The sequence below is a fragment of the Trichosurus vulpecula genome, chromosome 4 (assembly GCF_011100635.1).
Source record: "Trichosurus vulpecula isolate mTriVul1 chromosome 4, mTriVul1.pri, whole genome shotgun sequence".
Classification (NCBI taxonomy): domain Eukaryota; kingdom Metazoa; phylum Chordata; class Mammalia; order Diprotodontia; family Phalangeridae; genus Trichosurus; species Trichosurus vulpecula.
This window is the reverse complement of record NC_050576.1, coordinates 291,600,082-291,614,673: the sequence shown is the minus strand read 5'-3', so window position 1 is coordinate 291,614,673 and position 14,592 is coordinate 291,600,082. Positions and strand designations below refer to the sequence as shown.

Sequence of the window (14,592 nt, the reverse complement as noted above, 5' to 3'; positions counted from 1 at the left end):
GAAAAGGCCAGTGCTCAATAGAAAATTTGATCTCCAAATACAAAACACAAGAGAGACATAAAAAGGTAAATGGGGGAGAAAAAAAACCCACTAGTTAATCAATAAGGCTAATTAATTTTATATAGGATTATTTTGTTTCATATATGCTTTATGTATATACATATATATATATATATATACATATATATATATATATTTATCAATTTTGAGAACAGTATACTCATTATGGAAATTGAAAGGGATATTCATAGACTGTGGATATCAGTATAAAATAACCAATATTATGATAAAAATATACTTAAGAGATATGAAGGGATGGTTCTGGGAGAAGAGGTAAGGGGGCAGTAGAAAAGGGTAAATAATATCACATGAAGGGACACAAAAACACATCGTAATAGAGGGAAAGAAGGGAGGGAGAAGAGCAGTATTTGAGCTTTACTCTCACCGGATTTGGTTAAAGAAGGGAATAACATATCCTGATAAGTATAGAAATCAAACTTGTCCTACAGGCAGTAGGAGGGGAAAGGGGAAAAAAAGGGAGGAGGTGGTCAGAAGGGAGGGGAGAAGTAGCAAGTGGAAAACAGTAAAATACAGGAGGGGATTCAACAGGGAGGGTAAACTGAGGAAGGCAGCAATCAAAAGCAAAACTTTGTTGAGGAGTGGAAGGGGAAAGGGAGAAATAAAAGCATCAACGGGGGGAAATAGGATGGGGAAAAAGACACAGATACTAATCATAATTGTGAATGTGAATGGGATGATCCCTCCCATAAAACTGAGGCAGATAGCAGAATGGATTAAAACCATAATCCTACAATATACTGTTTACAAGAAACACATTTGAAATGGGGAATACACGCAGGGTAAAGGTAAAAGGCTGGAGTAGAATATATTGTGCTTCTGCTAAAGTAAAAAAAAGCAGGAGTAGCAATCCTAATCTCAGACAAAGCAAAAGTAAAGATAGATCTAATTAAAAGAGATAAGGAAGGACACTATATCCTGCTAAAAGGCACCATAAACAATGAAGCAATATCATTGTTTAATATATATGTACCAAGTGGTATGGCACGCAAATTCTTAAAGGAGAGGTTAAGGGAGTTACAGGAAGAAATAGACCGCAAAACTATAATAATGGGAGACCTCAACCTCTCCATCTCTGAACTTGATAAATCTAACCTCAAAATAAACAAGGAAGAAGTTAAGGAGGTGAACAGAATTTTAGAAAAGGCAGATATGATAGACCTCTGGAGAAAACTGAATGGAGATAAAAAGGAATATACTTTTCTCTCAGTAGTAGATGGCATATACTCAAAAATTGACCATGTACTAGGGCATAAAAACCTCACAATCCAGTGCAGAAAGGCAGAAGTAGTCAAAGCATCCTTTTCAGATCATGATACAACAAAAATTATTTGTAGTAAAGAACCATGGAAAAATAAACTAAAAATTAATTGGAAACTAAATAATCTAATTCTAAAGAATGAGTGGGCTAAAGAACAAATCAGAAAAGCAGTTCTTAGAGGAAGTTTTATATCTCTAAATGCTTACATGAATAAAATAGGGAAAAAGGAGATCAATGAATTGGGCATGCAACTGAAAAAGCTAGAAAAAGAACAAATTGAAAATCCCCAATTAAATACCAAATTAGAAATACTGAAAATCAAAGGAGAGATTAATAAAAGTGAAATCAAGAAAACTATTGAATTAATAAATAAAACCAAGAGCTAGTTTTATGAAAAAAAAAACAATAAAATTGATAAGCCTTTGGTCAATTTGATTAAAAAGAAAGAAAGAGGAAAATCAAATTACCAGTATCAAAAATGAAAAAGGTGAATTCACCTCCAATGAAGAGGAAATTAAAACAATAATTAGGAATTATTTTGCCCAATTGTATGCCCATAAATTTGACAACCTTAGGGATATGGATAAATATCTACAAAAAAATGAATTGCCCAGGTTAACAGAAGAGGAAGTAAAATTCTCAAATAACCCCATCTCAGAAAAAGAAATTGAGCAAAACCATTTCCCTAGGAAAAAAATCTCCAGGGCCAGATGGTTTTACATGTGAATTTCATCAAACATTTAAAGAACAACTAATTCCTATACTTTACAGACTATTTGGGAAAATAGGTGAAGGAGTCCTACCAAATTCTTTTTATGACACAAATATGGTACTAATACCCAAACCAGGAAGAGTCAAAACAGAGAAAGAAACTTATAGACCAATTTCCCTATTGAATATTGATGCAAAAATTTTAAATAAAATATTAGCAAAAAGATTGCAGCAACTTATCACGAGAATAATATACTACGACCAGGTAGGATTTATCCCAGGAATGCAAGGCTGGTTCAGTATTAGGAAAACTATCAGCATAATTGAACATATCAACAACAAAACTAGCAACAACCATATGATCATCTCAATAGATGCAAAAAAAGTCTTTGACAAAATACAACACCCATTCCTATTAAAAACACTAGAAAGCATAGGAATAAATGGAGCCTTCCTTAAAATTATAAATAGCATCTACCTAAAACCATCAACAAGCATTACTTGTAATGGGGATAAGCTAGATGCATTCCCAATAAGATCAGGGGTGAAACAAGGATGTCCACTATCATCCCTACTATTCAATTTGATACTAGAAATGTTAGCTGTAGCAATGAGAGAAGAAAAAGAAATTAAAAGAATTAGAATAGGCAAAGAAGAAACTATGGCTTAGCCATACTAGATATTAAACTGTACTATAAAGCAGCAAATATCAAAACTACCTGGTACTGGATAAAAAATAGAGTTGTGGATCAGTGCAATAGGATAGGTACACAAGATGCAGTAGTCAATGACTATATCAATCTACTCTTTGATAAACCCAAAGAACCCAGCTTCTGGGCTAAGAATTCACTATTTCACAAAAACTGCTGGGAAAATTGGAAAATGGTAGGGCAGAAACTGGGCATAGACCAGTATCTTATACCGTATACCAAAATAAAGTCAAAATGGGTTCATGATTTAGGAACAAAGGCTGATACTATAAGCAATTTGGGTAAGCAAGGAATAGTTTACCTATTAGCTTTATGGAAAAGCAAAGAATTCATGACACAACAAGAGACAGAGAGCATTACAAAATGCAAAATGGATAATTTTGATTATGTTAAATTGAAATGTTTTTGTATAAAAAAAGCCAACGCAACAAAGATTAGGAGGGAAGCAGAAAATTGGGAGAAAATCTTTACAACTAGTGTCTCTGATAAAGGCCTTATCTCTAAAATATACAGGGTACTGAGCCAAGTCCATCAAAAGTGGTCATCGAAGGTACCTTGTGTCTGTAATAGTGTATAGTGTTCTCCTGGTTCTGCTCTCCTCACTCACTTTGTAATGCTCTCTGTCTCTTGTTGTGTCTTGAAGGTTCAAAGACAGCTCCAAAAGATTCATGATGGAAAAAGCTATCCACATTCAGAAAATTATAGAATCTGAATGCAGATTGAAGCAAACTCTCTCTTTTTTCCTTCTTTTTTGGTTTTCCTTCTTTCTCATGATTCATTCTATTGGTTGTAATTCTTTACAACTTGACTATTGTGTAAATACATTCAATGCAAAGGTATATGTAGAACCTATATCAAATTGCATGCTATCTTGGGGGGAGGGGGGAGGGGAGAGAGAGGGAGAAAATTTGGCACTCAAGAACTTGTGGAACTGAGTGTTATAAAGTAAAAATAAAAAATAAATTATAATAAAGAGAAAAAAAGATTTTGAGTTTCAAATTTTCTCCCCCTCCTTCTCCTCCCCCTCCCCAGATGGCATGCCATAGTAGAACACATCTTCTACTAATGAAGGACAGCAACTCCTCTGCCTCTTCTGTTTTGAGAGAATTAGCATGCTATAGGGTACAAGCACTGACGTTGGAGTTAGGAAAGTCTGGAGCTCACATTCCACCTCTGACATATAAGGGCTTTCTGACCCTTGGCAACTCATAGTCTCTTGGTGCTTCTCAGCAATAATTCCTAAATCATAAAATATTTCAAAGTAGTAGAGTCTGAATTGAGGTTTCATTGTATTATCCAGGAAAATTCTTGCACATGCCCTTAATAGACATTTCTACCTTAATTTAACATCCACAGGGCAGAGAATCTTAATTTATAACAGCAGACAATAAAACATAACTATTATAAGCATCTTATGTCAGCAAGCTGAGAAATCTTTGAGTACGAGCCTGGCACAGGACTGGATGTCTGTCATTCAAGAACCAGGCTGTGTCTGTGGAGGTTCATAACAACATAATTATCCATCTTTGTTGATGTTCAGTCCTTTTAATTGCATCTGACTCATACATGGCCCCATTAGGGGTTTTCTTGGCAAAGATAGTGAAGTGGTTTGCCATTTCCTTCTCCTGTTCATTTTACAGATGAGGAAACTGAGGCAAACAGGATGAAGTGACTTGCCCAGGGTCACACAGCTAGTTAAGTATGTGAGGCCAGATTTAAATTCAGGTCTTCCCAACTCCAGAATTGGTGCTCTATCTTCTAACTACCCAGTTAGCCAGAAACACATACTATATGATAGATTCTTGTGGCAATAGCAATTCATTAAGTTATCTAGTAAAGCATAGAGTTGTTGTGGTCTGACTTGATAGAGAAGGGATCACACTAGTGAAAGCAGAGATATTTTGAAATATGGAATTTTTTTTTTAGACAAAACAGAAATATCTTGATGGTAATATACTAATTTCTAAACATATCTCTTGGATTCAGGCATAATGATAACAGATGAGAATAGATCATCTGTTATCATAGATAACAAAGCACCACTGCAACAAACACAGAATTTAGGTCTTTTACTATTATGACTTATTATATTCCATCATTTCAGTAATATAGCAGTATCAGACGAATAATGGTGTTAACAAGATGTTTTAGGGAAAAATCTGAGGTCATTAAAAGTGTTGTGCAATTTCCCAAGTGAAATCCAACTTACTCCCTTCCTCTGTTTGATTCTAAGCTCAGTTTATTATCCACCTACAATATCCCTCTAAGATAAATGTACTGATATACACACATAGAGACCAACTTTATGTCTACATCATATAGATATAAAAAATAGATATAAAAATAGACATAGATATAACATTGGTCAATATGTACATAAGTATAATATATACATACATACACACACACATATATATATACATACACATTATATATGTGTCTATAGATAGACAAACACACATACATATACTCTAAATACCACAGTCTATGAAGATTCAAAACTGAAGATCACTGAAAGGGGAAAGGAGATACGCAGTGGCTATAAATAGGCCTCGGCATATTATGATTGATCAATTATGTGCATTAAACAGTAGAAGAGATACAATCAAAGAGATGTATGACCAGAAAAAATGGAGGCAAACCAGTCATGTAAAGCAACAATGCCAAACTCAAATAGAAATTAGAGCCTTTAATCTATACATCAGGATCCTTTGAGCCACATACTAATTTAGCTTTAAAATTTGATGTCTATATTTATTGTATTTTTATTTATTTTGCTAAATTTCCCAATTCATTTTAATGTGGCTTGGGAGTGTCATGAGCCACATAGTTGACACCTCTGACATTCTGACATATCAGAACATTTTGCATGTTACCCTGGTACCTGTAATGGCAGGAGATCTAGAAAAAAGCCCTCATGCTCCCTTCTGGAGGATTTACCACAATCAGAGTTCACATGGATATAAGAATTTAAGGTTTGTGAACTTTATAAACTTATTTCATTTTATGAGCTACTAGAGAATGAGAAGTATGCATGGGTGATGATATGCAGCTTGGGAAAGAGGACTCACATTAGTGAAATTTTGGATCCATTACAGTTTTGAAGTGTAATTATTATAAATGCAAATCACTTTCATAGAATAGTGAAGTACACCAAAAAATTGGTTGATTTAAGATTGGTGTAACATTGAATTATATTCTGACAGAACCTCCTAAATTCAGGGACTACATCATTTTTGCCTTTGTATCTCTGTCATCTAGCATAATGCCTGGAACATAATAGGTGCTTAATAAATGCTTGCTAATTGACTAAAGCATGCTTATTACCAAATGGGTAAACAGCAGGTTAGATTATCCCTGCTCATCACTATTAGCTGCTCCCAGACTGCACCTCCTAGAGTTCTTAGCAGCCACAGGGCTATCTGAGCTACAGGTAAGACCAGGGAGTTACAAGGACTGTTAAGAAAGAAAATAATTTGTATTTTGGGGCTACCACTTCTAAATGAGTCTTATTAACTTTTAGAACATCTCAGAGATGTCTGTAATAAATAGGACCTCCTCAGCATTCACTTGCATTTGAAAGAAAAGCCTTACTTGTTGCCAACCTATGATCCTCATATAAGCCAGGCAACAAAGACAGGAAGTCCTGAGGTGCCACCAATCATCAAGAATTGAGAGCTGACAACAGTTTCATTCTTCATGTTATGACAGACAGGTATGTCTTGGCCTCCTTTATTCTGCATAACCGGTCAAAGGGTTGGGGTGCTTTATATCCCATGTTTTTATTCCTTTAACCTACCTATTGCTGTTTCACTTAAGTGCCTTTTCTTTCTTCCCTGTAGTAATTGTGCTGAGGTTTCTGACCTGGTCTGAGGTTTGCATACAGGGGAATAGCCACTTCTCCATGGGGTAAGAGTAGTACTCTGTATAATATGTGCTACAGAAAAAACATACAAAGATAAATAAACAAAAAGCAAGTAGGACCTTTTGATGAATCAGTACAAATAGAAAATGACAGGTTCAATGAAAATCTTTAATTGAAAAATATCTTGTATATACCAGCTCAAAAAAGTCAAATTTTTAAATACCATAATAGACAGATGATAAAAACTATAGAATCTGGAAACTCATGCCCACATCCACCCAAAAAGTTTATTGAGATGGAGGGGAGGTATATATTAGCAATATCCACCTCTACTTGGATTTCTCCTAGCCCTCCTCCCTCCCCCACCAAAAAACCCATCTCAATTCACCATTATATTTTCATGACTGTTATGGAAGAAGATCTTGCCTATTACTCCTAACAAACTGGAAAAGCAATGCAAAGAGCTTATCCTCCTGACAGGGACTGGTCAGCTGGCACATAAAGTCCCAGAATGCAATCTGCCCAGTTCCTTTGTCTGATGTTAAACTCAGTTCCTTCCCTAAACTAGGAACCTTTAGTCCTCTAAGTGCGTTGCATCAACTAATTCAAATCTCAGATTTTTCAAACCTGCTGCAAAGTTCAGATTGGTGAAGACTCCCTTCCCTAACCACCCCCACTACTCAGCCAAATTTGCTTCTACATCTCCATTCTGCTCATCAGTAACCCCTTTCTCATTTCAAACACTTCGCAGGTTAATCTTGTTTAGCTCAAAATGGAAAAATGTCAGCCTTCGCTGCTCACAGAGAAATACAAAGACTTCCACAGGCAAAATGTTTGTTTCTCAGTTCCTAAAAGTATCAGCAATATATCCAGAATAATATATTAACATTTTTTTTAAAATCTGCCAATGTCAAACTGTTAAAAATAATGAACAGCAAAGAAAATCAAAATCCTGGTTACCTGTGCACATAAAGACTGAAAATTTGACAGGGAAATTGTGACCAATAGAAACAAATAATTCATCAGAATCAGCAAATTCTTTACATTTACATTTACATTACTTCCCTTTCACTACTACATCTACGGAGACGGTAAATTATTATTCTTGAGTAACATCTGTTAATTTCCCAATTACTAACATGTCATGTCATAGGATACTGATAACACTCAGATTAAATTCAGTTGTACTGCCTCAATTTTAGTGCTTTACAACAAGTAGTAAGTTCAAGTATGTACAAAAATATTTCACAGAAATATAACCTAAAGTTCATAATTATGGTCTGTAAAATGAAGAAAGAACTTAAAACTGTCACCCCTGCTTCAAATGATATATGCTTAGAAAGTAGAAATTAATAGGATAGAATTGAGCCAAAAATACCTCTAACTCTAAGATTTTTACATAGAACATACCAGATGAAGGAGATAAGATGCATTCATCTTCCAACAACGTGCTTTCAGCTGGGTCTCCTTTGATTTCATTCTTTTTTAACAGAGTTTCAAAATGTAAATGAAGTGGAACATCTGAAAAATGAAAAAGAAAGTAAAAATGCATTCCACCACTAAAAGTTACATTTTTTGGATGAAAATTTAGTTCTTTTCTTCCCTATATAAACTGCATAGTATTTTGGAAAATAATAATTTTGAAACTTATAAGTATCAGATTTGGCACAAAACTTTTTTAAATGAGTTGTTAATAACATTTTAGAAATTATTTAAATTTACATTACTAACCTGATATTCAAGATCAATAATGTTTTTAAATAAATGTAGAAAAATACAATAAAACCCATAAGCCAATATCAGAAGCTTAAAATTATTATGCAAAGTTATCCAAATTCCTTGATGTTTGTTTGATTTCTAGAAAAGTGGAAAATTAAATGTTCAAAATGATTCTACTAAAAATGCCAGATGTCACAAAAGTCTTAGTGCAATTTAAAGCTTTATAACTTTGGAAGTATAAATGCTACAAACATACAAAAAACCCCAATATTTGAAATGTTAATGATTTAAATTTAAATATGAACATTTCTTATTAAAATTTAACATAACCAATGTTTTGTGCTAAATATCACTAATTGACTTTAGAACTTTGTAATAACTTATCAGCTGCTACTCAGTGAATGACAGAATTGCATTTGCAATCTTAGCCTTAAGATCATCCAAATAATGAAGTCTTGATTCATGTGTGACATTTTTGACATGACATCACAAGAAAGAGTCTAATGGAGACAGAAAGTGACTGAGGTGGTTAAACAAGAGGTGGTACATAAGGATAAGGTGCCTCATACACTAAAATTAAAATTACAAATTTGTTATTCATTTTATATAATGCATAGTTTGTCATAAAAATATTTAAAATTCACAAAACTAAAAAAGTCTAAATGAAATTTAAGTAAACTTTAAATTGATATTCTTCATAAATTTGTAGCATTCATGCTCTGAAGTCATTAAAGCTTAAAACTGCACTAAGACATTTGTGACATTTTGTAATAGCAAATAAGATAGACTGAGAGCTCATTACCCACTATGCTTTACAGTTTAAATCAATGAAGTTTTGCTAAAATTTCTACAACACTGTAAAGTTACTGAAATGACAGATGTCACAATTCACTTATATTAATACTATGGTGAGACTACAACAATTTAGACTTTGCCTTTACAAACGTTAAATGCCTGCAGTGATACATTTTCTCTCTTTAAAGAAGAACAAAGAAAGGCAATGCTTCATTATATACAAGAGTACCTGTCTTCTGGCAGTTAGAAAGGAACCAACTAGGAAATGAAACATATTTTGTGTATTAAGTCATTTTACCCTACTAAGAAGGCAAAAGTAAAATAATGAAAAAGTATTTATTTGCAAAGATAATTAATCTGGTTTTGAGATGTACCTTTTGAAAAATGAATACATATGTATATTCATTTTTTAAAATGGTACTTAAGAAATAGTGCTTTGAAAAACTGAGTATAACACCAAAATTCAGGAGAGCCAATAGGGGAATCTGTCAGAGTACTTGGTTTGGGAGAGACTGTTTGAAGTTACTGGGAAGGGAAAGATGATGTAGGTGTAATTCTAACCTTAAGAGAATGATTTTCAAAGAAAGAAGCCAAAGTTGACTAGAGGAAGAAAGAGAAATGAGAGTGAGCACTGTTTTAGAAGTGGAGCTCTCTCTGATAAAGGAAACTTTATCCTCAGGCCAAACCCAAGCGAAGTTTGCCTTGTGGTAAGGAATAAACAAGCCTGCAGGGGTGTGTGTGTGTGTGTGTGTATGTTTATGTTCGGTCATTTCAGTCATGCATGACTCTTCCCGATCCCATCTGGGGTTTTCTTGGCAAAGATACTGTAGTGGTTTGCCATTTCTTCTGCAAATCATTTTACAGATGAGGAGACTGAGGCAAACAGGATTAAATGACTTTTCCAGGGTCACACAGATAGTGCCTAAAGCCAAATTTGGACTCAGGAGGATCATTCTTTCTGATTCCAGGTCTGGCACTCCATCTACTACACCACCTAGCTGGCCTACCATGTGTACATATACATATACATGTATACAATACATATACATGCATATGTATATACATGCATACACACGTTATATGTGTCCACTAAAAAGGTCATTGCTCAGAATGACAGGCTAAAATAATTACAGCAGTCCTGGATCCTCATCTCAGCACCAGAGACCACATAGCAAACATCCCAAGTTCTAGTGGGCCCAAGTGCAATCAAATAAAAATTAGAATTATATTCGCCCTAAAAATGTTCACTAAGCAATGAGTATTGTTGATTCCCCAATTACTCAACAATAAGCTTATTTTCTGAAGAAGTATCTTTAGTGGTAGTCAGTTTGAGAGGTAGCATTCTTATGCTACTCCGTAAAATTCACAGACATTTTGTGCCTGTGGGATACATACCTCTTCAACCAAGAGTAGTCCTTGTTTGTGATTAGAGAAAACCTAAAAATGCCCTTGTTAGTTGTTAAAAGGGACCTAAAAATGTGATCCCAAGAGGAGAGCAGGGAAGGAATCTGTTCAAGTTATTAAGGACAGCATATCTTTGGATAAAAGCTTATTTGTAAGTAGATAGGCTGAAATCATGTCTGTTTATTCAATAGAAAAGACAACAGGGTGGTTGAAAGGAAGGTCAAGCTAAAAACAACCATCGTATAGTTAGCTATAAGACTATATTGACATCCTCAGCAGGAGGGTAGGTCCAAACAATAGTGCTTTACGAAAATATTAGGGGAGAACTAGGGGGCTGACCTGCAGATTTCAAATAGGAAGTCCCTAAGAGCTGCAATTATGGTTTTACTCATTCCTAAATGAATGTCATGACTTTAGAAAGTAAATCCAACCTCATCAAAGAAGAAACTACAATTTAGTAGCCAGGGGAGAAGGTACTTTGGACACTAATTGGGCCACAAAATTTATGACAAAAGGATACAGAGATGTTGATGCTGCTTAATGTGTTTCACCTTTCTTTAGGTAAAAAAATACTAAGAACTCCTCATATCAGAGGTACAGAGAAAAGGTTGGGAAATACTGAGGGAACAATTGTGTTTTAGTTGCTATGAATATCAAAAACTACTCTGGAAGGGAACTGACTGTGAGTCCTAAGGATAGTATTCTTCTTCGAGATTGTCAAAAAGTAAAAGGGCTTGGCATTTTGTTAATCCTTCTGGCAGATGTTGTGATTACCATGGAGAAAATCTAGAAGAGATAACTTGAACAAGTATAAAAACGTGTTAAGAATCAAAGTGATGTTCACTTGGATGAAAGTCTAGCAAAGAGCCTTTTCAGGAGACAGGAAGTTAAAGGTGAGAAACGTAAATAGTAAGGTGTAGTTGCCAATGAAGCCTTTTCTAAAAATCTCGGAGTTCCCATGTAGAAAGAGAAGGATAAGAAAGTTTGGACCCCCAGGTCAAGGAGCCCTAAGAAGATAATCAGAGCTCTTGCCTAATGTGAGAAATAAAATTAACATTTAAGTTCCTAATGCAGAGAAGAATAAATAACTCATGGTGATTATCTGATCAAACTATTGAGTAGCAACTGACATTTCTAGAGAGCTTTGAAGTTTCCAAAGTTCTTTCTTCATAATAATCCTGTGTAGTAGGTTGGTAGTGTAAGTATTATTATCCTCATTTTAGAGCTAATGAAACCGAGGCTAGGAGAGATTAATTGGCTTGACCATGGTCACATATAAGGTGAGACCAAAACCCTAGTTTCTAGACTCCAGATCCAGTACTCTATCCACTATGCCATACAACCTCTGAGATTGGGAATGGCCAGTGTGGGTAGGGAAGGCAAGACACATTTTCATTTTCCTAATCTTGGCACTTCCAATGTGGTCCAGGATGGAAAGTCACGACCAGTAAAAAGTAAAAACAAAGGGGTATCCAATAGTCACTCAGCGCTCTTCTTTATTAGGTCAAAGGCTATAGAGACCCTATGATTAAGAGAATCTTTTTAAGAACTCCAAGATAACACAAGATTGTCATCTACCATAACAGATGGCAGAGATCATCTTATTCCATCTTTGGAAAAACTCAAATAGGGCAAAAACCAGACCATTAATATTATTTGGTTAGGAAAAGTATATCTATGCATAATATTACATTAAGAATTCAGATTACTAAAAAGAAAATGGTCCAAAATATAAGGAAGAAAATCACATTTTCCTACCATTGAGAAACACATTTTGTTATTGTAAATAGCATTAGCAAAAAGTGTTAAAGATTTAACTAATTCAAAAGGAAGTCAAAAGTTAGAGCCTTTACCCAAAATAAAATAAATTGGTTTCTGATATGTATTTCATGAATTTACTAAGCAGAGCTAGAATATTAACTTAGTCAATGAAGAATTAGATTTGTCCATTTCTGAGAAATTATGTTTCCAACAACTAGTAAACAAGGATAAAGGAATTCTTGAGAAGAAAACTTCAATAATTTTACAGATATTTCATTTAAGATGAAAAAATTTCAACACTGAAAAGTTTTGTTGGTCTACTTGGAAATTCCATATAAGTTCATTTACCTGATGGGAGTGACAAAACAGAATGGAAAGAAGAGTCTAGCTCTGGTACATGTTGTTTTAATATTTCAGACTTTGTAGTGTGATCACAATTTTTGCAGGTTGAAGCTGATGTCATGCAAGACATTGGTGTAGCATTATGAAATGGAATTTCTTTGGAAGGCAAAGCCTGCAAAGAAAAAAAGACAAAATAAAATGAAGTAATAAATTGAAATAAGAATTTTTTCTAAAACTCATCCAGAATAAGGAACAACTTCAAATGACAGTAACAGTATCATACAACAATAGAGTCCTGCTTATTTAAGAAATCCCTTTGCATGGTGTTGGTAAATAGTAGGTACTTAATAAATGTTTATTGACTGACTATTTTCAAATAATCTAGAAAAGGTAGGAAAAGTTGGTGAATTTTCTGAGGTTCATTCTATCTAAATTTATCACCTACTAGGGGTTGATATTTGCCAATGCCTCAGTTAATTCAACTGATATCTCTCCTTCACGTTTACCAAGGCTCTCTTAGCCAAAAATGTTCATTCAGTGCCTTCTGTTTGCTAGGCAACATACTAAGGGCTGAGGACACCCAAACAGAAAAGACAAGTCCTGGATTCAAGGAACTTATAATCTTACATGGGAAACAACATGCAAACAACTGTATACAAATAAGTTATATAAAAGATAAATGGAAATAATCAACAGAGGAAAGGCACTAGAATTAAGATGGGTTGGAAAAGGCTTCCTGTAGGTGAGATTTTATCTGAGACTTGAAAGAAGCCAAGGAATCAAAGAGGCAAAGATGAGGAAGAAGAGCATTCCAGGCATGGTAGAGCAATCAGTGAAAATGTTCAGTCAGGTGATAAAGATAAGCAAACCATAAGGTAGGAGTAAGGTAGGGCATGTTAGGAAGGCCTTTGGAGGCCAAACAGAGGACTCTACATTTAACCCTGGAGTTTACTGGGGAAGGTTGGGCGGGGGGGGGGGGGGTTGGAGAGGAGTGACATGGTCAGCCTGTGCTTTAGGAAGTTTGTTTTGACAGCATAATGGAAGATGGACTGGAATGGAGAGAGCCTTATGGTAGGGAAACTAACCAGCAGGCTATTATAACAGTCCAGGTATGAGGTGACGAGGGTCTATACTAAGGTGGTGGCAACTTCAGAGGACAGAAGAGACTATATACAAGAGATATTACAAAGATTAAAACCTACAGGTCTTGGTAACAGATTAGATTTGAAGGAAAGAGAAAGTGAGGGGTGATACCCTTGACAGGAAGAGAAGTTTGGAAGGTGGGCGGGAGGATTTGGCGACTAGATGGTGAGTTCAGTTTTGAATATATTGAATTTAAGATGTCTGTGGGATGTCCAGATTGAGATGTCCAATAAGCAATTGGAGATATGAGACTGGAGATCAGGAGAGTAGTTAGGGCTAGAAAAGTAGCTTTGAGAATCATCAGCATAAAGATAATAATTGAATTTATGGAAGCTGATGAGCTCACCATGTGAAATAGTGTATAAGGAGAAGAGCGCCTAAGACAGAGTACTGTAGGATACTTGCAATTAGTGGTCATGAACTGGAAAATCTAGCAGAGGATGTCACGGAGAGGTCAGATAGGTTGGACAACCAAGAGCATAGTGTCATGAAAACTAGAGCAGAAAGAGAATATCAAGGGGAAGAGGGTAATTGACAATACCAAAAGCCGCAAAGATCAAGAAAGATGAGGATTGAGAAAGGCCATTGGAATTAAGAGATCATTAGTAACTTTGGAGAGAGCTACTTTGGCTGAATGATCTGGTCAGAAGCCAGACTACAAAGAAGTAATAGTCTTCTTGACCTCTGTCCAGTTCTGATGCTGTTGATCACCTTCTCCAGGATACTCTCTTCTCTTTGGGTTTTCATTACTCTTCTCACTTAGTTCTCCTCCTACCTGTCAGAGCACTTCTCAGTCTCCCAAG

The 14,592-nt window shown here is 35.1% G+C and overlaps 1 protein-coding gene across 3 annotated transcripts in view; it reads right to left on the bottom strand.

The window, feature by feature from the left end:
- Positions 1-14,592, bottom strand: part of KANSL1L (KAT8 regulatory NSL complex subunit 1 like) — a 159,459-nt gene that overhangs the window by 23,770 nt on the left and 121,097 nt on the right. For 2 of the 3 annotated variants that reach the window (XM_036753199.1, XM_036753198.1), the window contains exons 6-8: positions 12,653-12,818; positions 8,036-8,146; positions 6,560-6,697 (exon numbers count right to left, since the gene is read on the bottom strand). In XM_036753199.1, coding sequence (XP_036609094.1) covers positions 6,560-6,697; positions 8,036-8,146; positions 12,653-12,818 — 415 coding nt within the window. The remainder of the gene's footprint in view (positions 1-6,559; positions 6,698-8,035; positions 8,147-12,652; positions 12,819-14,592) is intronic. The other variant, XM_036753197.1, reaches the window with a different exon arrangement.